General features: G+C 41.7%; 1 protein-coding gene across 1 annotated transcript; it reads right to left on the reverse strand.

The window, feature by feature from the left end:
* Positions 1-393: 393 nt before the first annotated feature.
* On the reverse strand, positions 394-22,068 carry LOC119260117 (FERM domain-containing protein 4A-like; the record flags this gene model as incomplete). Its single annotated transcript, XM_037529000.2, has 6 exons — positions 394-859; positions 4,956-5,013; positions 5,231-5,296; positions 9,571-9,654; positions 21,100-21,122; positions 21,988-22,068. Coding segments are annotated over 6 exons (420 nt in total), but the record flags the coding sequence as incomplete, so codon positions are not given.
* Between the last annotated feature and the right edge of the window lie 1,267 nt (positions 22,069-23,335).

Here is a 23,335-nt window from a genome sequence, read left to right on the forward strand (position 1 = left end):
GGTTTTGGTAGACTCCTCATCTGTCTCCCAGGGTTTGAGCTGCATGCCATCTCTCCCCTGCTCTCTGCCAGACGACCGAAATGACAGCACTTGCCTCAGAGAGATTTTTCCATTATAATTTTTCAATTTGTTCTGGTCTGAAAAATGTGTGTAAATGAAAACAGAAAATTCAAGCACTGCGTCCCTTCGAACATTCTGTTTTGTGTTTACAGAGACTGCAGAGCCCTCTCTGCTTTCCTCTCTCTTTGGCAAGTGTCTTTATTCTTCCCAGATTTCTGGTCACTTCTAATATGCCATAAAATATTTACTGCATTTGCAGGAATGCCTGTCACTATTTTTTTTTTCACTTCTTTTTGACCTGCGAGCTTTCCTTTCAGCCACAGCCCTCCAAAAAAAAAAAAAAAAAAGAAAATAAAAAAATACACACAAAAAACCACACACAAGTCTTCGAGAGAACTCAGATCAGCCTCACTACTCAAGAGGGATGTTACTGAACTTTCCCAAGCGCACAGAACCCCTCAAAGCTCTTTCACCCACCTTCTTCTCAAGGGCACAGCCAGACTTCTTACCTTAAATACTAACAGCTTAGGTTTCCTTAGTGATTGGGAAAAAGAAAATACCCAGGAACGCCTAGACTGGATTACTGCAGAGTAATTTATATACATCCAAATTAGGGGGGGTTTGTGAGCTGGGGCCCTCAGAGGGAGGGTACACACATGACTTCTCCCACCCCCTCCTGTCAGTCCAACAGTCACAAAGGAAAGGCACTCACCTTCCTGGGCTTCACCTTATCATGGTAGTCGTACTGGAAGATGCCTTTGTAGCTCAGTCCCAGCCACCACGGTATTCCCTGCTTGTCCTAGGACATCAAGAGGAGTGTCAGTAAAACGGGAGAAGAGTAACAGGATCTAGAGGGGGTTACCTGTCTCATTTCAACACAAATGAAAATGCAAATTCTTCAAAACACACGGAGCCCATCCTTAACAGATGTGCCCTCATGTCTCATGATGAACAGCTATGTGACGGGGGCCCACTTCTGTCCCTAACCTGCCTGTTCCTTCCCCTTTTATGAATGAGTAGCAGATACCTCATGCTTTCTCTCCTTTTAGACTTTAGGTTTTTAACCCTGAAGCCCTCACTCACCACAAGTGGAAATCTGAGAGCTGCCCAGCATTCTAATAAAAGACGTCCTGGGCAGAGAGACTGTCATCAACTATGAGAACGGCAAGGAACTGCATGGAGACTAAAGAAGGTAACTCCTCTAAAATATATTTCTTAAGATTTTATATCTTAGGGCAGTTTTAAGTTCACAGCAAAACTGAGAGGAATATACAGCGTTTTCCCATCTATCCTCTGCCCCCACATATGCACAGCCCCCCATTATCAACACCTCTCCGCCCCCCACCAGAGTGGTGCATGTGTTGTAATGATGGACCTACAGGGACACATCATCACCCAGAGGCCACAGCTGACATTATGGCTCACTCTTGGTTTTAGAGATTCTATGGGTTCAGGCAAACGTGTAACGACATGCACCCACAATGACAGTATCAAGCAGCGATTTTCACTGTCCTAAGACTCCTCTGTGCTCTGCCTACTCATCCCACTCAACTCCAGCCCCTGACTACCACTGATCTTTTTTTTTTATCATCTTCTTCACAGTTTCCCGTTTTCCAGAACATCATATAGTTGGAATCATACAGCATGTAGCTTTCTCGATTGGCTTCTTTCACTTAATAAGATATAGTTAAGATTCCTCTCATTTTAATTGTTTTTTGCTTCTGATTTTTTATCTTTTTTTATCTTTTTATATTTTATTTGATATAAATCTTACATCATTTTTCATTTGTGCACAATGATGCATTTTCATTTTGGTTATATTCCCCATACAGAGGAATTAAGTTTCCTCTCATTTGAAAGACACAATTTAAAATGCTGAGTTGGTGTGTCTCTATTCAGGACTCCCCCACACCCACCTCTTTCCCCACCAGGCCAAAGGCAGTGCAGGCAGGCCAGGGGCTCCCCATGAGGTCCTGCTCGCCTTAAGAGGACAGCTGTGAGCCGGGCAGGGTTTTGTGACTTAAGCTGTTGGACAAATTAGCAAAATGGAAGCTTAGATGTACTGGGACTGAGAAGTTCAAAGTCCCTCTGCATTTGTTGCGCAGACAGTAAGTTGTAATTCTACATTCAAATAGGATGACTCTGAGCTGTTAATTAAAGCTCTCAAATGCTAGGATTTGATCCTGGGCATATCAAGCAGCTTTTCCTAGATTTAGCCTAATAGCCATATCTATGAATAACCTAACACACCCCATTGTAGATGTCTTGAAGGCTCATAATTGGCTTCAAGCTTTTCAAATATTTGTGAGGCATGAATTATTTCAAGGCAAGCATAAAGATAAAGGACAAAAGAAATGAGCTGAATTTTTAGAAAAATTTTGGGGTATATGATTTCTTAAAGAAAACTTCTTTTAAAGGTATAATCCCGGGCCTCCCAGGTGGCGCAGCGGTTGAGCGCTGGGTTGCGAAGCTGCCTGCGGCCTCTGCGGTGCCGGTTCAATCCCCGGCTGCTCCCCGGCCACCTGAGGAGGGTCCCACATGGCGCGCAGACATCTCCTGCCGCCCGCTGCTCCCCTCAGCAGTGTACTTCGGTCCTTCTGCCTTCTCTGCTCCCCACTCTGGCTCTGGTGAATTCTCTCACCCTCCCGCGCTTCTGACTGTACCCAGTGCATGTATAAACAAACAAAGAAACAAACAAATAAATAAATAAAACATGCCTCTATAAAAAAATTATTAAAAAAAAAAATAAAGGTATAATCCCCCATCTTTGGGGGATTATAGTTCAGTGATTTTGGAAAACAGAACAAGAAGCAACTCAATACACCGCAGCTTCCGAAGGAGTCAGGAACAGTCATTCTTGCACCATAAAATACAGCACCCCTGGAAACCTGAGGCCCAGACAGTGAGTCTTGTCATGATTGGTTCAGGCTTGCGTGGTTCATGTGCCCTTTTCCAAATAAGTAGGAGAACAATTATTTATGCCTAGAAATTCCAAGAGCCAAACACCCAAGTGCATTTCGCACTCTGAAAGTCACAAGCTTGCTTCTGGTCTCTAACAAACGACAGGAGAACATATTTCTAAAGGTTACTGGAAGGCAGAAGCATACATCAGAGGCAACCTTTTTCCAAGCTCCAGAAAGAAATACAATATAGGTTTACACAAGTAAAAGAGTAAATGAAGTCTCATCTCAAGCAAACCTGATTATCTACCAAAATCTACCTCTCATTGTCTTCCCACAGCTAAGACTTTAGTATGGGGAATGGGAGAAACAAGTATCCCAGATTCCTATTTTTGGGAACACAGATCTCCTTGGCTACGTATCACTATAAGATATTTCCACAACTGAGGTTAAGTCTCACAGTTTGATTATGAAATGCTTCTCATAATACTGTCAGGGACTACTATGGGGTCCTTGTTTCCTTTATGGTAACAAGATGGCAACACCGAAATGACTGCAGTTTGCTGAGCACTGGCAGCAGTTTAGTGGCTTTTGAACAATCTAGTTTTCCCCTGGAGAATTGTGACTTTAGTGGTCACATCACAGGAAACAGCCTTCCACAAGGGTAGTCTCCTGGAAGAACTCACAAGAGGTAGGAGACAATCCAAAGACCAGGTCATACTTCCCATCACAGACTACAGTATAGTTTTTTAGAAGGTCAGGGATGGTGGTTTTATGAGTCCTATGAATGATGGAGAAGAAGGGATTAGAGGTTTCTTCAGTGGGAAGAGCTTTAATAAGACATCAAGAAGAATTCAACCACTACAGGCTTTAAAAAATCCTGAATTGAGGTGCTGGGTGAGACCAGAGTGCCCATAACTGGGATCTGCAAATGTAGTTCTAGTACTTGTTTCCATTATGAAAATGCATACATCCAACTACTCAATTCAATTCTCCGTGAACATTTACTGGGTAAATATTTACTGACCATCTACTATGTGCCAGGCACCATGCTGGGTTCCAAAAATATTTAACAAAATATAACACATGGTGTTTGCCATGAAGACTGAAGTTTAGCAGAAGATACAGGCAATTAACTATACACTAGCGACATGCCAAGTGTTAGGCAGGCTGCCAGGAATGACACAAAGATGAGTGAAACATGCCTATGTTGTAGTCTAGAGAAATTAAAAATATAGTTGGGTGGAAACATGGGGACAGAAACTGATGGGAAAGCAAGAGACTCTGGTTGGCTGGTAGAACTGCCTTAAGTTTAGAAGTGTTTTCTGCTCTTTTGGGCAGCGACTTAAACTTTTCATGTTGGGTAAACTAAGGAAGGAAGGGAAGTTCTCTTTTCTCATCATAGAAGAGGTTACATGGGGGCATGACTATGATTTCAAAGCAGAGATCCTAGTTTGGCGTTTATGGTAAGTGGATGAGAACTTAGAAAGGGGCCCATGTCACAGTGAACTGCCATCAGAGCATTTAAGAGGACTGTCCTGACTTCTTCCATGCCCTTGGACTCAAGTTGTCAGCTACTCGGTTTTTCTTTTCTAAAGTTGCCTCTGTGGCACTTGGCCACCATGAAAAACATCAATTCTGCTTTAAGTTTTTGTTCTCTACAGTATTTAGATGCAATCTTTATACTTAGAGAGACTCAGGAGTCCTCATCTCAGGATTCTTCAGAGAACAGAGGAAGTAGCAACTGATTTTATCCATTTCACTAAAGGGAAAGTGAGGTATGGAGAGGAAATGGATCAAGTCTCACTACACCAGGGGTAAAGTTCCATTGTCTCAACTCTCTGCAGCATCAAGTCCTCCCTACGAAGTCTTCCAACCTCACCCCAACCCCCCAAATCTTCAGTAAAATTAAAAAGAAAAAAAACGAGATGTGGTTTTGTCTGGTTTGGTTTTTTAGGGCATGCTTGGCAATCTTCACCAACTGAGCTCACTTACCTTCACTGCGTAATAGTGAACCCCATAGGTTGGAAGAGACTCCACGATACTCATGTAGCTGGGAAGACAACACACAGACACACAAGAGTGGTTATTTGGTGGAACTAGAATCATATCCCATTTGTGTGCGTGTGAGATAATGTTTCCAGAATGTTTATTTATTGAACCATCACCCCCAGGAGACATGTCTTTCTGAGCAGAACCGATCCATCTTGACATGTGCGATGTAAACACGCACAACCACAACCTCAGGGGCTCTAAGAGGGGTCACTTACTTGACAATTGCTTGACCTCTGGTCTGGCCATTCAGTTTCTTGTAGTGTTCAATTACTCGGTCTTCACTAGATTGAGAAGAAAAAGACTCTTATTACAACTGCCCAGCACCCTGCCAGCAGAAAGTGCTTCTCCTGAGCCTGAGCAACCTCATGTAAGGCTCCCAGGGGCCAACAGTTCCTGGAAAAATGATTTTTCCTGAGAGGGAATTCCAAAACTCAGTCTAAGTGAGATCCTCGGGCTATAGATTTACTGAAAAAACAAATGTGCTTCCCACTCAGAAGCTTTGCTTTCCCATTATCCTGGACATATAATCAGTGACACGATGAGAGCCCATGGTGTTGGCCCCATTCAAGAAATGATATTGGGGAAGAAGGAAAATAAGCAGCAAGCAGTTCCTCAGTTGGGAGGGACACAGAATGAGAAAAATGAAGAGGAAGCATAGAGGCAACCTTGGGGATGGCAGGGAAAGCAGCTGCAGACAGAGGGCCTCATGCCCCACCAGCTCAAGAGTCAAGTCCAAAGGCCTTGCCTTCTGACCTGGTCATGCCACCTTGGAACCTATTTCTCACTCTTCTGTCCCCTCCCTACTTTCCTCACATAGACCAGTGGGTTCCATAGCAGGAGATGATCTTGGGATGGCCCTCAAGTCCTCCTTGGTTGAGATCCTCTTAGTTATTATTCTTCTTCCAGAATTGATCCAGAGCCTTCTTTCACTTACATATTCTTTGTTAGTTAGGCTATTTGTGCGCAGGGGATATAACATGGTCTACAAGCTCATTTCCTACTAATTGGGGATCATTTATGGATCTGCCAATTGCTTTGTTCCTCCTCAGTGAGTATCTCTTCATTTCAGTATTCTGAAATTGTGTGCATTTAAGATCATCTGATTCATCGCAAGAAAGTGTCTTTACAAGTTTCCAGAATGGGGTGGGGAGAGGAGGGGATGCTGGCTCATTACAAGAGGCCACTCGTAGTATCACTTCTCAGTGGAATGTTCAGGAAAGGGTAGATTAGCTAAAGTTCTCAGCTCCTACACACTATGGAAGTTCTGCTTTGAGTGTGACAAAGTCCTCTCCTGACAGAGTTCCCCAGGAGAGCCTTCTCTGGGGTGGACACCGGCCTCTCCAGTCTTTCAGATTTGTGTCCAGGATTGTTCTCGCTTCCTCCACACACATCCACTAAAGCAATGGCTGGTTGGTATGTTTCCTTCCACATGAGCTAGAATTTTGGGAGGTCTGCTCTGGGAGAAAGAGCCTCTGAGTCTCTGGGGTGGGGAGATGATGACATAGTGCTGGAGCCGTGAACACAAATTAGGCTCAGGAAAAACAACAGTGAGTGTCAAAAAATACTATCAGGCAGCTGTTCAGTGGTTTCCTGACTACATAGCCCAACCACTGGGACTCATCTCCCCCGACAGCTGCAGGCATCTGCGAGCCCTGCTAGTGCTGTCTGAGGCCATCTCTGAGGCCAGGAAATCTACCTTCTCCTGCCACAGCCTGTCCTACTCCTTCTGCCCCAATTTAAACACCAGGGGCCCCACATGTGATAACACTCATTGGACTGAGAACCAAGTCATTTTGCTCTTAACCTGCTCCCACCCCATATCCGGAATTTACAGATGGCTCCCGTGCACCAAACTTTGCAGACAGTTTCCATATTTACTCAAATTTATGGCAGGGACTCAATGGCATAGCCATTAGAAACCCATGAGCCTGAGTAAAGGGAATCCTAAAACATTATTTGGAGGACACACAGTTCTTTGAAAGAAAAAGACAGCGACTAAAGCTGACCATGCTCTGACAACATAGTGAAGCTGAATTATCTCTCTGCAGACAAGGGGCCCAGGAAAGTCACGGGAAATGCATAGGGAACAAGGGGATGGCGATATGGTCCCCTGTCTTGAAGGACAGTAACTCTGGGCTAGGGGAGGGGGTATCCCAGCACACCCCATATGGGTGGAACGGGTAGTCCAGCATTTGCAAGCCAGGCTTGAGAAGGAATCCAGGTCAGGCCTCTGTCTGGTTCTGTGGCTGTGGGCACATCTTCTAACTTCCTGCCTCAGCAGCCTCACCGATGGGAAATCACAAGGCGTGAGGAGTCTGAGCTTGCTAAACACTTGGGGAAAATTAGCAGAAGGAATGATTGCATGATTACTCAGCATTATTATGCACCTTTCACTATGTTCTAACTGCATCGTGAAACTTTCTATTTCCTCTGTTAATTACAGTCTGAATTAGTTCAGTGCGGTTCATTCATTTTACAGTTGGGGAAAGTGAGGCAGCAGGAAGCAACTCAAGTGTCCCAGACTCTCATTACCTCACAGTTGAAGACTTGGCTGGATTCTACAGCCCACTGCTGCACGCATGGGCCTGTGATACCCCCCACTCATGTGGAGGGGCTCCCTGTGTCTTTTTTTGACCTGACGGTCGCCATCCTATCTGTGGATGCCAACAAGAGGCATGCCCAAGGACAGCGGGTCCTCCCTTCAGGAATCATTGGGGCAATTTGTGGCTGAGATGTGAGGAGCAGGAAAGGGTCTTCACCAAGAAAAGATGATGCTCATCTAGTGGTGAGTGATGTTGCTCATCAGAGAGGGAAGAGCATGAACATGCTTTGTGGGTGCCCACTCTCTCCTTTCTGTCATCTATAGGTGCACAACAGCATTTATCTCTTTCCTGACATTTTGTTTTCTGAAAATCTAAGTAAATAAATTGCAATACAAAGCCAACCACAGTAGACAAGCATAATGAAGCAAGCTAAAAAGCCGGTCTATTTTTTAAAAGCAATGCTCTAGCAAGATGTCCATGCTGCTGGCTTGTTTGTATATACACTAGTCTGTGGAGCTTGAGGCAGCTGCTTTGAAAACATCCCTCCCTTGGTCCTGCCATCTTCCCAGTGCATTTGCACAGTGGCTTGGAGGCCTGTGGGTCTACAATAGGCCGAGGAATGTGCTGGCCTGGTCACAGATATAGGATGTTCTGGTGAGAGAGCAGTAGATGTGGATGAAGATGATGTTTATCCTGACAGAAGAGAAAGTGTGAGCATGAAGGAAGCAAACTCAGCGAGGAAGTACTGGATTCTAGAGCTATCCTCTTGCATGTCTATTTCTCCACTGTTGGTTTCCTGAAATGAATGGCTTGGAGGATATGGAATATAAATCCCAGGGGGCATTAGGAATTAGGGAGGAGGTGATAGGGTTCTGTGAATGAGGAAGCAGGAATGTCACTTGCCTATGTTCATGGGTGCAGAGAGTCAGGCTGGAAATTTGGAGTTTGACACATGCAGGTTCAACAGATTCTGTTCTTTGAGACCAGATTATAATGATAAAAGCCACTAATTTATTGACATCTGTGTTACTAAGAGTGGCAACGAAAGAGTTTAGGGGGATAAAATTAGGGACAACAGTACACTAAAGGCACTCCCAGCCATGGGAGCTCTACCACCAAGATCACCTGGGGAAAAGTGACTTGTGGACCAGAGTTTAGTCCCCACATGACTTTGGCATCGAGACACGCCCCGCCCAAGCTGAAGAAACCTCCTGGCCACCCAAGGGCTGAGCCACTAGCCTGCTGACTAAGAAGAGTCAGGCAAAGTGAAATGTCAGTCATCCAGGCATTTTGTAAAACCTATTACAGAGGTGCTAACAATATGTTACAGTTGATCAGGATCTGCTTGATCTATGATTCTAGCCTTTTTTCTGTTTTATAAGAGCATGACTGCTAAGCAGTCAGAGAAGCTATTAGGGAGATAGCACTGTGGTTTCCGGGGTGCTGGGGGCACTGACCGGTCCAGCAGGATTTCAACTTCCCAGGAACGCAAGTCCCATGCTGTTGTGATCAAAACCACAATCTGGGAACCTCTCAAATGCCCGATTCATTCAGAATCAGTAATTTAGGGCCCGACAGATGAACTACGGCATAATGTTACAAGGCTGCTAAATCAGGAAATGCAAAACACTGTGGGAAAATAAAAGAATCAATCTCCTCTTTACAGAAAAAAAAAAAACCTGTAGTTCTCCCACATCTCAAAACCTCACACATCCTGTCATCAAATGACAAGGATTCCAAAACGAAACTTGAGCAGCACATGAAAAGATCGCCAAGGAGGCAAAGCTTCCAAAGTGAAATTTTAGAAGGTTTTTTTTTAAATAAGGAAAATGAGAAAAAGGAGGGATCTCACACATACCGCACCATTTAAATAAAGGCAGCAAACGGTTTCATGAAGTCCCAAGTCACTTAACACAATTTGGGGTGGCTCTCTGATTGGGGTCCAGTGAAGGTGAGACTGGTCCCCTGAGCCCCTGGCACATGGGGAAGGGCAGGCTCCGGGCACCACTCACCAGTAGGCCAGGGAAGGGTGCTCCTTCAGGGCCTGGGTGGGAAGCGCTGGCAGTTTCTTCAAGTCACTCCTCACCACTTCATTGCTGAAAGAGAGGGGAAGACAGAAAATGCCAGGAAACGCTCTCACCCTCCAAGGATACCACCGCATCGGGCCCCCACATCTGTTCCCTTTTAATGAAAAGTGGTGGGAGCAAAGGGTGCTTTTCTTCAACGTAATTATTTAATTCAGGACACACAACAGGCAGGGTGGGCCTTCTCTCTGGCCCAGAGAGCAGGGCAGGCCAGACTCCCTGAGGGCCCTGCACACAGAGGGGTACAGGCCCAACTCCCCACCCCCAGCAGCAGGAAGCTGGAGAGCAAAAGGTCACCGGTGTCCCCATGGGGGAGGATCCCAAGACCAGCTCCCCAGAACCCCAAGGTAAGGCACGCCAAGAAAGGAAAACCTCACTGCTTTCTCCTTGAGTCTTTTTGCCTCACTAACATACAATGTCTGTTGTCTCTGCTTAGACTGACCACATGTTGGAGGCTGTTTTCTGAAACATGACAAACAAATAACTAGCTTTTGATGAGGCCAGGAAATAAGTTTGAAAATGTGAAGTGGATTATAGGATACTTTTTCGCCCCCCCAGACTACAGGGTTCTCAGATTTGGTGTTCTTCCAAGGCTTGATGCCTCCCAGGACACTGTGCACAGCCTTCTTTCCCACTGGGCCAGGACTGCTGGGTGTTTGTGCCCAATCTCTGTCTCCAGAGGCAATTAGTGGCACCACCCTGGGATGATTCTGGCATGTGGAGGGCGTTTCCCTTATACTGGCTGAACAAAGTGCCTGACAGTCCTGCTGGCAGAACAGAAGCTCACTCCATAGAGTCCTGCCTGGACCCCCAGTTCTGTCCAGGCTAGGACAGCAGTTGCCAGGCTACTCATACAATGCAAAGTGAACACTGGCCACAAGGCCCTTGGGCATTTATACCTAAAAAGAAATGAGCTCAGGAAGGAACACTGAAGTCACAGATAGGGGGCTCCAGCGGTGTTGCAAGAGCAAACACCCCAACACTCTTGGTGCTAAATGGGGGAATGTCTCCTTCCAGGAGTTTCCACCAGGCAGGAAATGCTGCCAATAGCAATGAAATCAGCAGCTACCCTTTGGATACCAACTGTCACAGGGCAAAACCATCCTAATACTTTAAGTTCATTTAGTGAGTGATAAACACATGGATGATGAATGACAGCTTAGCGGCCCCAGAGAGAGCACTGTTCAAGTGGATTAAGGAACTATTTGTCAATCCTGGCTCTGAACAACCAACCAGTAGGGAGAGTTCATATTGTTATTGTCTGAATCTCAACCAAGTACGGGAACCATTACCATCTAAGTGGTGAGGCAAGGATTTATTCACTAATAACCCATAAGTTAGGGAGTCCTTTTCTGTACGAAAGTATTGTAAAGGCTATTAAAAACAGGACAAAGCACAGTACTCACAATTTAGTGCTCACAGTTTAGCGAGGGAGGAAAGAGGGCAAATCAAAGCTCACTGACCACATAGGCAGTGTTTGATCTTATCAATGCAAACTACAAATTCAAAGGTTGAGAGGAAAGAAAGGCCTCTGTGGGCTCTGGTTACAGGCAGGCTTTGGGGAAGCAAGAAAAGGCTAGGAAAGTCATTGTTCTTCATAGTGGAATACAGGAGAGTCAGGGTGGGCAGCCACTGGAACTGGAGATCAACAGAAATGGGTGGTGTGGGGGTGGGGTGGGCAGGGGACAAGCTGAAAGGCAGGGCAGGCAATGAACTGTGGGACTTCTGATGCCAGGCTGTTAGGGTTCATGTGTACCCACAGGCAGGGGTCAGCATCCACCACAGGCTTTCACACAGGTCAGTCCTGGTGTACCAGGACATTTAATTCCCTATCAGGGAATTCAATTCTACTCACATGCTCTCTAGGCAATCTTTAGGCATAGATGAAGCAAGATTCAGCCCACCAAACACTTGAGAGTCTGCAAAGAATTTAATGAGTTTCCAGGTCTTACCTCCTCTAACTATAAATGCCCTGAAAACAGGGATTCCATCCATTGATCTACCAGTGCCCAGAGTAACACCTTAAATATCAAAAGGCACATTTATGAGATGAAACTGTCAAAATTAGTAGCTAATTTGCCCAGCTGAAACTTGAGTTTGGGTTACTCACATCTAAAGTATATTTGGGGAAGGAAGTAAGTAAAGAAGGAAGGGCTCATCTTACCCACCGAACACTAGTTTGTTGGCAAACAAGGTTTCCTGATGGCACTCACAGGTTTGACTTCCTTGCTGGAGCTTGCCATAGTTCTCTAACCCCAGGGCAAGGTTACAAACAAAAATAGAACGAGAAATCACCAAGGCGTGAAGCCCGTCCAAATCCATTACATTCTGGAAAGGATCCAGGACTCATAATCCTTCCCAAAGGACAACTCTGTAGAAATGTTCTATTGCCTTTCTGCTGTCTGTAAACATCTGCAATAATTTAGAGATGGCCGGTCCTATCAAGTGATCTGGCCACACAAGTCAGAGAGCTGCCCTAATGGAAGCCCTGGTCACTCTACTTGTAGAGACCTGGGAAGCTATAACCTAACAAATGTGCTAAAAGTCTCCAGCTCCTCCCCACTGTGTCCTCCACATGGACGTTTCTTGCAAATTCAGTTAACCTGATAAACGCCAACTTCTGAAAAGTTCATGCTCCAACAGTGGCCATGCTTCATTTTTAGAAAAAGAAAATGTCATCTCTTAGAGAGTTACTTGCTAAACTGACTCTAAAATGCAAATCTTCATATTTTGACTATTAACCAGACATTGTGAAAAACTTTTAGGCAGTGTGTTTAGTGTTGCCAGCAAAAGGTGATCCCTCAACACCAGGTGATCTCTAATTTAGGGGGTTTTTGAGATGCTGTGCCCCTTTGCTACATGCTCAGGAAACATGGCAAGTTTGAATGATCTACCTCAGAAAACAAAGATTTCTAGTAATTCATCCAATAGGGAATTTCCATAAATGAACAGCAATGACAAATTTAACCAAGACACCGTGAAATGCAAAAAGCGAAATTTAAATTTGGCAGGTTTAGCAAAATTCCCAAGGCCTGTTTTCCTTTACATAAAAAGAGAGTTTGCCTTTCAGGAGAGTCCTCGCCAGTCAAACAAGAAGCCCATAATTTATAGGGCAAATATCACACAACAGAATATGCTTAACGTGGAAGAATTCTTACCAAAACCAGTGGTTTTGACCTGCAATGGTGGGAAACCAATAAAGCACTAAACCCAGAATGTTATCCCAGAGCAACATAAAACATGGACCTGAAATTCACAAACGGGAATAAGAAGGTAGAGTCATCTTAACTCTTCCATGTTTTATTAGCATATTGTGAAGGTAAAGTTTCTCCAGGAGAGGGATTTTATAAGTAAAAATCTTAAAAGTTCTAAGAAACATACTGTTTTTAACTTATTTGGTGACAATGATTAGCCCTTCTCTCTCCTACTTGAAGTGAATATCCACCTTTCAGAGGAGTGTTAGATCATAGCGCAGGGGTCCCACCCAGGGTATAAAGGAATACCATGACCATCATCTAAAACCTACAAAGTTTTAAATTTGAAAACACTGAGACCCTAGTGTTTCATGGCTGCATTGTGGGTCTGTATTACTATATTCAAGGGAACAATGAATCTAGAAAACTCTGAGATTGTTCTTCCTGGCTCATCTTTATAAACCATGTAGGAAGCAATTTCTTTCCTTTTGTTTTCTTTTCCTTCTTCCCTCTACCTTTTTTTTTTTTGTGTGTGTGTGTGTGTGACCCAAGATAAAATTGGGTAACAACAAAGAAAATAAGAAGATTGGCTGGCACTCATCCCTATCACCTACTTTCCTTCAGGGGATGATGTCAGCCATTGTGTGCCCGTTTGCAGACACAAGGGAAGTACCTGGAATACCTTAAGCCTCTCCAGCACAGGATTTTGGATTCTGGGCATGTGTCATGGATAAACATGTCATATTAATTTCCTATATTACAAAGGGGCAAAAGTACAAATATTTTTATGAATTACATGCCTTTATTTTTGATGCTAATTGCTAACTTACCTAAGACTTTTTCCTTTATTACTGAGTTTGGTTTCCTAGGGTGATATGAAAGTTTTATGAATTTCTGACTTACTGGTAAATTTGTGAAGTTCAAAATAAGCTAAATATTTTATAAGACAATAATTTAAGACAATAATATTATTCCAACAGCACAAGAAGAAACAATTGATTAATTTTCTGCAATGTCATCCTCTAGATTAGAAACCTCACCTCTGATAAATGAACATAGTGTCATAGCCATGAAGCGTTCCACTATTCACAAGGTCAGCTCAAAATATGATATATTAAATAACTGTTTAACAAAAGAGACACACTGTCATAACATAAAATTTCCTCTTTACTTTATATCTAAACAAGTCTCAGAATTTAAAGAATCTATTCCTGCAAATGCCCCAATCTGAATACTTTTCTATGCTTTACAAATGTGAATTACACACTTGGAAAGTTCAGTAAAATGGACTTTTGTGCACAAGACAAGCTTTTTGTAACAATTTATAACTTTTCCACTTGAACATTTTGTTTCAAATTTTCAGGTTCTGTTTCTTTCCAAAGGTCTTGCTGCTTGACAGATTCCAGCTGCTTCTCCCTCAGTGTCTTCTTTAAATCATGAGAAAACAACAGAGTCCCCTCCCCTGTTTTGCTTATTGTAAAATAATACATGAGAATTATAAACATTTTAATTCTTCCCACAAAAACTCTTCTGTGGGCTCACAGATCATTTCATGTTTAATAGATGCCTTTTTTATAAAGGACATTTCCAAAGGGAAAATGTGCATATGTTGGTTACTGTTAGGTTATATAAATTGTATTCCAATACATTGACTATTCTGAGCACAACTATCTGAGTATTTTCTACTAATCATCTGAAAGTCTCACCCAATCTATTTCTTTTACTATGAGATTAGTGTCAGCTGTTTTCCTTCAAGAGACTAATTAAAAAAATTATAGGAAAATATACCCCAAATGATCAAATGTTCTAATGATTTAAAACTGAGCTTTGCATAGTAGTAAAACCACTTATATAAGTGCAAAATAATGAGGCTAGCACCCTCGAAATTGTGATTTACAGACTGCTGCTTCAGATTAATCAGCTCTCTGTGCTGTCAGTTAGCTGGGCAAGAAAATGATGTCATCTTTAAAAGATAACCATCTATACAAATGTTTATATTACTATAGAAGTCTTTTAGAAGAAAATTAGCTCTTTGTCTTCTTTTCCTGATGATCAGAAATTCTTGCTTTAACTTATGATTGCCTAAGAGGTATCTTCTAGTCTGATGAAAGAGGCTACCAACCTGGAATTTTCAGATACCAATAAACCAAGACTTGTAGACATGAATTCACAAATGCTCTTTAAAAAGGCAGAGCAGCTTCTAAGGTACAAAAAACCAACAGGGCATTTTTTTTTTTTTTTTGAGGGGAGGAGGTCATAGAAGTTTCATTTTATCTTTCCAAACTAGTGAACACATGGTCCCATGGCTTACAGAAGATAAAAATATTCAAAGGTCTTCTCTGTTCCTTGCCACTAACTGCTCTTAGAGACTTCAGAACATGTCATCTGTGGAATTTTAAGGAAAAATTTCAGCACAAATAAATACTCCAACTGCCCATCTAAAATGGAGGTGAAAATCCCCAGATACTGAGAAGCTGCTATTTGTTTCTATTGAATCATGAATTGTTCTATTTATGAAAGCATTAGAAAAAGAGAGAATAAGAAAACTATAGGCTGATAACTCAGTAAAATTTATTATCAAGCACTGAACTTTGATAAACTGATACTTTCTCATTTGGAGAAATACAGATGCCACAGAAACTGACCCCTAAGTATTCAATCACAACTTAGCTTCTTTTCCTTTGGTTGTTGTGTTTCTTTGGAATAGAGAGCCTGTAGACTTAGGGTGTCCTGCTGTCGCCCCTCTGTACATGATGGGCTTTGCTGAACAGCAAGCAAATGTGGCCCCTGCATCTCTACAAGGAATAGCCTTAATAGCAGCTTCTTTCAGGGGCTGTTTGCTTACTGGTCCTAATAAATCTCATGCTGGTAGATCCCTGTTTCAATGATTAGTATCAATATATCCAGTTCTCTGTAACAAAGATGTTTCCAGATCCCCACAGAAAACTCAGAGTAATAAGAGTTTTACTGATCGGGATAATAAATTTTATTAGCAAAAAATTCTATTTGACAGATGGTTTTTACTAGTCCCTCGTAATGTATGGATGATGCTTTATAGCAAAGATAGTATGATTTGGGTATTTGTGTGAGTCAGCATTCTTTAATTCATCCATTTAGCAGAAGGTCATTTAAAATGACTTTTTCCCTTTCCTTTTTGATGATATACTTTCAGACATATCAGAAGTGTTAAAGAAAGTGAGAAGTGAAGTGATTCTCATAACCAGGGTAGGGAGATTGGTTACTAGAGGTTTCCATTAAGGACTATTAGGAAAAAAAAAACCCCTAAAATCAAATTCTTGTAAATTATACCTCTTGTAAGTTAGCACAGGGTAGTAATAAGTCTTTTATTAAATTGACCTAGACTGTAATGACACAATTTAGATGTCCTATTCAGTTGATTAAATGAGGTGTTCCCTGAATTGACCTTTTTTTAAAGAAGAGAATATTGCTTTTCAACAATCACCCAAGATTTGTTTTTTAGCTTTTTAAATAAGAAATGTCAGTGTCCTGCCCTCAAACCATTGCAGCGTTTGGGATGAATAAAAGGTGTATAAATCACAAAAAATGTGTGTTAGACTACGGGATTTGCACATCAAAGACATCTTTACAGACACATCACCCAAAGCAGTGATAGTGAAGAGAAAGATAAACAGCTGGGACTACATCAAATTAAAGAGCTTCTGCACAGCAAAAGAGACAATAACAAAAACAAAGAGAAACCCCACCAACTGGGAGAACATTTTTGCACCCAACACTAATGATAAAGGACTGATCACAAAAATCTGCAAAGAGCTGATGAGACTCAGCAACAACAAAGAATATAATCCAGTCAAAAAATGGGCAGAAGAGCTAAAAAGAAACTTCTCTGAAGAGGAAATGCAAATGGCCAACAGACATATGAAAAAATGTTCAACATCACTTGTAATCAGGGAAATGCAAATCAAAACTACCATGAGATACCATCTCACACCAGTGAGAATGGCACATATTAAAAAAACTAGCAACAACAAATGTTGGCGAGGATGTGGAGAAAAAGGAACTCTTGTGCACTGTTGGTGGGAGTGCAAACTGGTCCAACCACTATGGAGAGCTGTGTGGAGATTTCTGGACCTACTAAACATAGAGCTTCCATATGATCCAGCAATTCCACTCCTAGGTATTTACCCAAAGGACACAGAAACATCAATTCCAAAGAGCACCTGCACTCCTATGTTTATAGCAGCACTATTTACAATAGCTAAGCTTTGGAAACAACCCAAAAGCCCAAAAATAGATGACTGGATCAAGAAGATGTGGTACATATATACCATGGAATATTACTCAGCATTCAAAAAAGATAAACACATGCAATTTGCAGCAACATGGATGGCACTGGAAGGGATCATGCTCAGCGAAATAAGCCAAAAAGAAAAAGAAAAATACCGGATGGTCTCACTCATAGCAGGAATCTAGAAAACTTAAATAAGGGACCAGGAAAATGAATATAAGAAAGTGAAAATCAAAATCAACAAAAAACTATGAACCAGAGACACTTTTTGGGGGGTGGGGGGCGGGAGGGGAAGGATTGGGGTCAGAATGGGGCGTTTGCAATTGTATGGGGGAATATAAAAATAAAATTTAATATTTAAAAAAAAAAAAATGTGTGTTAGCTGACTAATGTTTACCAGTGATAATCAACTGAGAATTCTTGTTTTTAAACTGCATTGACTCTTCTCAACCAAATATTTATCTAACTGCCATAGTCAATAATTCTTAGGCTACTCAATTGTTTTCAAACAAAAATGTCAACTGTGCTGATTTCCTGATTGTCCATGAACATTTTTTTTTACATACATATAACACATCAGGAAAGGAAACAGGACAACTCCATGCTGTGCTAAGGAAAATAATTTGAATGAAAAAATATTATCTTTAGATAAGACTATTTCCTCGACTTTGAATGATATCTTACTAATTTGTTCAGCATATGCTAGAATATAAATGTGTGTGACATATATTTCTTCCTATCATGGATAATACTTCTTATCTATCAATGCCTCAATCACCACCCCCATATGAACCCAACATGTCATTGTAAAGTTCAATAAGACAAGAAAGTAAGCATTTCCATTAAGTGGAAAGAATAGGGAGTTGTGTAAGAATGAACTTCCAGGGAGTTGCTGAGAAAAATGAGAGCCCCAAGAAAAAACAGAACAGTCTGCAAGTTTCATGAGAAACTTATGATTCTGGGTGGTTCTTTATAGTTCTCTTTTTACTAAAGTCTATCAGCACTTTTGACTTCTCCCTTTTATAAAAATAACCCTTTTCTTTTGTACTTAAAGGAATTTTCTCCCAGAAATTGTAGATTTATAAATACTCATGCCACATAACTGTAATTTGTATATATTCATTAAAATGTACATTGATAGGATAGTAACATTCTGGGGAAAATAGCCTTTTAGGAAGTTATAGATTCAGGACCCTCAGGCTATGAAAGAGTTACTTTGCCTTTTGTGTGCAACCATTAATTTAAAAGGATCTTTGATCTTCTAGCATCTAAAATATCTTAGAATTAAGCCCAGGACGTGTGTTACACAGGTTCCTTCCCCAGCGTTCTATATGCTTTGAGCTTACATTTTATTAATGTTCAAGAAAATGTATTGTATCAGCATATAATATATGTGTATCTGACTTACATATATACAAGTCAAAGCCTTTCTGTTAAATACAGCCAAGGTTGTACAGTAATGCATTCATTATTAATACAGTAAAAAATAACTTTTAATAACACTAAATTATGAAAATGAAACATCAAAAATGCCTAATGTTCAGCCACCAAACTAAATGTGGTCCACTTTAAGGTTTTGGGATATTCCCCAATATAAATGGGAAGAGACACAAACAAGGAATTTATAATTACTGCTATTATCCCAATAAACTCTAGGCCACTCAAGCCCACTGGCCACAGGCTTGCAGCAGAAAATGGGAACCTGAAGTCATAGATCACCTCCACCTTCCATGATGTGAGTTTTATGCTGGGAGATAAACTGACCTTTTGGCTAAGGTGTCTGACCTCTCCTTCCCCTGACAGCTATTTCTCTCTCCAGACAGCTGCTGTTACAAACAAACTGCTAGGCAGCACTTTGACAAATGAAGCTCAACCAGGATTCTTTGTTTCTGTGAGGCCAACAGGCAGGCATTCCACAGGCTCATTAGGGGACTGTGAATTACTGCCAGGCTAGGCCTGCTCTTTCTCCTCCCTGCAATTCCAGTGGCCACACATTCCCATGATCTGCGGGGGCAAGATTATGCTGTCCACAGTTCACATTCCATCTTGTCAGGGTCCTCTCAAAAATAAATAATATTTATAGCAGAATCAGAGCTGGTGAAAGAAAATGGGGAAAGAAATCTCTTCAGAAAATATAGACTTGACAATAGAATCCACTGGATCTGTGGTTGTTAAACCACTCTCCCAGGACTTCAGAAATCTTTGTAAGCAGACATTGTGCCAGCATTTATCAAAACCCCAAGTCCAAGGCCACATGAAGAACATAAAAAAAAGTTACCAAAAACCATGTAACAAAGTATTTCTACAGCCTGAGAATGTTTCATTCAATAGTCACTGAAGAGTTGCCAGTGACCTGGTGTTCAAGGCCTTCTGCTAAGTTTCTGTTAAAAAAAGCCCGAGTCAAAAAATGCCAATTATCTACTTCTGCTTTATATCAACAACTTGGGAAACCCAAATAAAAAAAAAGCTGACGGTTCTTCATGCAAATATTCAAACCGTGCTGAAGGGACTATATCTTAGAATCAATGGTCAGCAAACTAGGACTTACTGGCTGGACCTGGCCTTCTGTATGTTTCTCTGGCCCGTGATCTAAAAATGGCTTTCACATTTTAAAATGAAAAATTTTTAATTTTTACTGTTTTAATAATTTTCTCTTGAAAAAAACTCAAGAGAAGAATGTTTTGTGATACATGAAATTTTACATAAATTCATGTTTCAGAGCTGATCAAGTTTTACTGGGACATGGCCACTCTGATTCATTCCCCTATGGCCTGTGGGGCTGGGAGGGAGAGCTGAGTGGCTGCAATAGACACTGTGTGGCCTACAAAACCTGAGATGCTTAATTTCTGGCCCTTGAGAGAAAATGTGTGCCTACTGTTGTTTTAGATTGTAAAATAACCGTTTGCTTTTGCTGAGATATCTGAGTGAGAACATATACCCCAGGCTTTGTTAGGAAGCCTTATAAACGCATGGGGACTGCAAAAAAAGGAAGCAATGAAGACCTGAAAAATCAGTCAATTCATGAACTTGACAGTGCTAGACAAGCAGAGGTAGGCCACCAACTGGAATCACTCACATGGCACTTCCAGATCAAATCCTTCAGAGCATGAAAAACATCCATGTTCTTTGATGGCATGGAGGTAGAATTGATGTTTCTTTTTAATACCAATTTTTCTAATTTCCAACACTGTCTTCCTATACATGTGATTTGCTCTTTTTTGCCTCTAGCCCTAGATTCTCAAGAAGGCACTAGTCAGTCTTTCTCAGGGAAAAGGCGTAAAACAGAATCCCAGGAATAAGGTGTGACTTGAGCAGCCAGTCCTGAGAGTTGATGGCTACCACCCTTCGGCCTGTGAATCTCCAGGAATGACCCTGTGAAAATGAGAGGGAACTCAGCCGTGCTGCCAACAGGCTGTGCTGAGTGAAATGAATGACAAGGCAGAAGCCCACTCATCAGTCATTAAAGCAGTCACTGGATTCCAGTGGTTACACCTGTCTGCATTCTCTCCAACACAAGATTCAGAAAAGGAAAGGAAAGGACCAGTGGGAAATTAGTGCTGTAACACTTTCATGAAGGAATCTCCCTCTGGGATGGCATTTTGTCCCTTGATGTTTGGAACTAAAATGTGAAGGAAAAAGATGTCCACCTCTGTGTTAGAACTGCCTGGTTGCCTGCATCCAGATTCACACCACACTGGTGATTCACAACTCACCTGGGCAATCGGACACACCTCAATACAGTGGCAACCTGTACCACTGGGATCCCAGCTCAGCCTTCTAGAAACCTCTAGGCTTTTCATTTAGCACAGGTTATCCTCTTTGCTATTCTATTGTTTTTCCCTGCCTGAAGTATCTGTTTCACTTGACAAGTTGAGAATAGGAACTCATTATTAACATGTAACATTGTTTTCCCACAAAGGGCAGACAGAATTGTTTTTTTTTTTTTCCAGAGATGCAACCAAATACATTTTTAGACAAAACAACTGATAAACTCACCTAGAAAAATCCCCTTTTGCCTCCTGTAGAAGAAAAAAGTCCAACATCAGTGAAACAGTCCAACCCCATGTGACAGACATTTAAATACTTCCTATACTGATAACTCCTCTGCAAGCTAAATTCAGTTTCCCATCGACTATAAGAGTATAATTCAAAAAGGATGCATACATTTGCCACTTGAATACAAGACACTAAAGTACAGAATATATATAAAGAAAATGATTCATAATAACAATTGGCCTTACTCTAACTTTTTCTAGTTTAAAGAATCTGAATCTGAATGTGCATTTGAGTACAACTGTCTATTAAGTTACTTAAGTCTATTGAGTTACTTTTTGTTTTCTTCTTTTCTTCTGATTATATACTAAAGACTCTGGAGGCAGGAACCATGGGACTTTTAGTGAAACTGGTATAATGCCTTACACACAGTAGCTGAGCAATAAATCTTTGTTGGCAGAATAATGATATCACTTCAGTTCATACTGCCAATATTGCTAATATTTGGTAGTACTTGTTTTCCCATAAGCTAAAGGTTTTTTCTTTGTCTTTCTTGGCAATGACTTCCTGCTAATTACTTGGCTTTCCCCAGATAACGGGAGAGTGCCAAACCCGAAGAAAATGGGGTCAGCAAATGACCTCAGTTTTCCCCAGGATCAGGTTACACACATGTGTCCTCTGTAGTAATATATTGTCTTAAAATTCTGGAACACCAGAAGTTCCCATTTACTGCTCTGATGTTGTTTCCTTGCAAACACTTTTCCTATGTGCTAAAAATAATTCAGAAGACACAGAACTGTGGGATGGAGTAGCTGATCATGCGTGCTAAGTCTTAGTCCTCTTCTGAGTATGGCTCTGGGAAACGGTGGGGGGCGGGTGGAGACCACTCACCTGTAAAATATAGGAGGCTAATTCAAACACCACTTCACTGTCAACATCAATCAGCTCCTGAAAGGAAAACCAAGAAGGTAGCTAAGTCTACTATTTCAACAATGGCTTCTTTATGGCATCTTCCTAAAAAGAGGTTCAGTTTCCTTTCCTGAGGAGGTCCCCAGAATCTTAAATAGAACACTCTGGTTCAGAGGCAACCTCTGAATCACTTGGCCCCAAATGTCCCTTTTTAGCAGCTCTGAGTGAGAAATGATCAGGCAGTCCTGGACCTACACAAGTCATAGCAAAGGCCTCATCTTTATTTTTTTTTAAATATTTATTTATTTATGCATACCAGAGTGGGGGTACAGGCCAGAGATGCGGTGGGTGAGAGGATTCACCAGAAACAGTGGGGAACAGAACAGGCAGATTGACCGAAGTACACTGCTGAGGGGAGCAGCGGGAGCGTCAGGAGAGGTCTGCTGCGACATGTTGGGTGCTCCCTGGCAGGCCGGGGATGGAACTTATGCTGCAGAGGCTGCGGATTGCTTCATAGTGTAGTGCTTAACCCCTTGCACCACCAGGGAGGCCCAAAGACCTCATCTTTAAACCTTGATGAGAAATTAAGGAAGGGGCCAATCTCCAGCCCTTTACAAATCTGTTAATCCAATTAATCACCAGGAGCTTTATTGAAGGAAATGTCCAATGAGATTGCTTACTCTTTAAATCAAATAAAATTAAAAATACAGTTTCTTGGCTGCACTAGTCACATTTCTTTCCTGGGCTCCATGTGGCTGTGGGCTACCCCGGGGGTCAGAGCAGACATCTCCTGCTGCAGAAACCCCCATGGGCCAGCACTGCAACCATGCAGTCACAGTTTAAAAACTGCTTCTGCTCCACGAGTTCTCCCAAATATTTAATCATGATCTTTAAGAACACAAGTATATTCTTAAAGGAATGGAAAACTCTCTTTGGCATTTGAAATAATCCAATGTCTATGTTTTTCAAAATGTGTACAGTTCGTTGCTCTCTTTTTTTCTTACTAGCTTTATTAAGGTAGGATTGAAAATAAAAATAAAAAAACCCCTGCATGTTCAATATACACAGTCTGATGAGTTTGGATCTATGTATATATATCTGTGATACCATCACCACATTCAAGGTAACAAACATATTCACCTTCAAAAGCTGCCTGGTGTTGTGTGTGTGTGTGTGTGTGTGTGAATGTGTGTGTGAATGTGCTTGGATTTTGTTTTTTGGTGGTAAGAACACTTAAGAGATCTAGTGCCCTAACAAACTGTCAAGTGTACAGCATTGTATTTTACATGCAGTTCACATTTAAAGAAAAAGGGAGTCCTGGAGCCCATCA

This window comes from Talpa occidentalis, unplaced genomic scaffold, assembly GCF_014898055.3.
Source record: "Talpa occidentalis isolate TD23 unplaced genomic scaffold, MPIMG_talOcc4v2.1 talOcc4.540, whole genome shotgun sequence".
Lineage (NCBI taxonomy): Eukaryota > Metazoa > Chordata > Mammalia > Eulipotyphla > Talpidae > Talpa > Talpa occidentalis.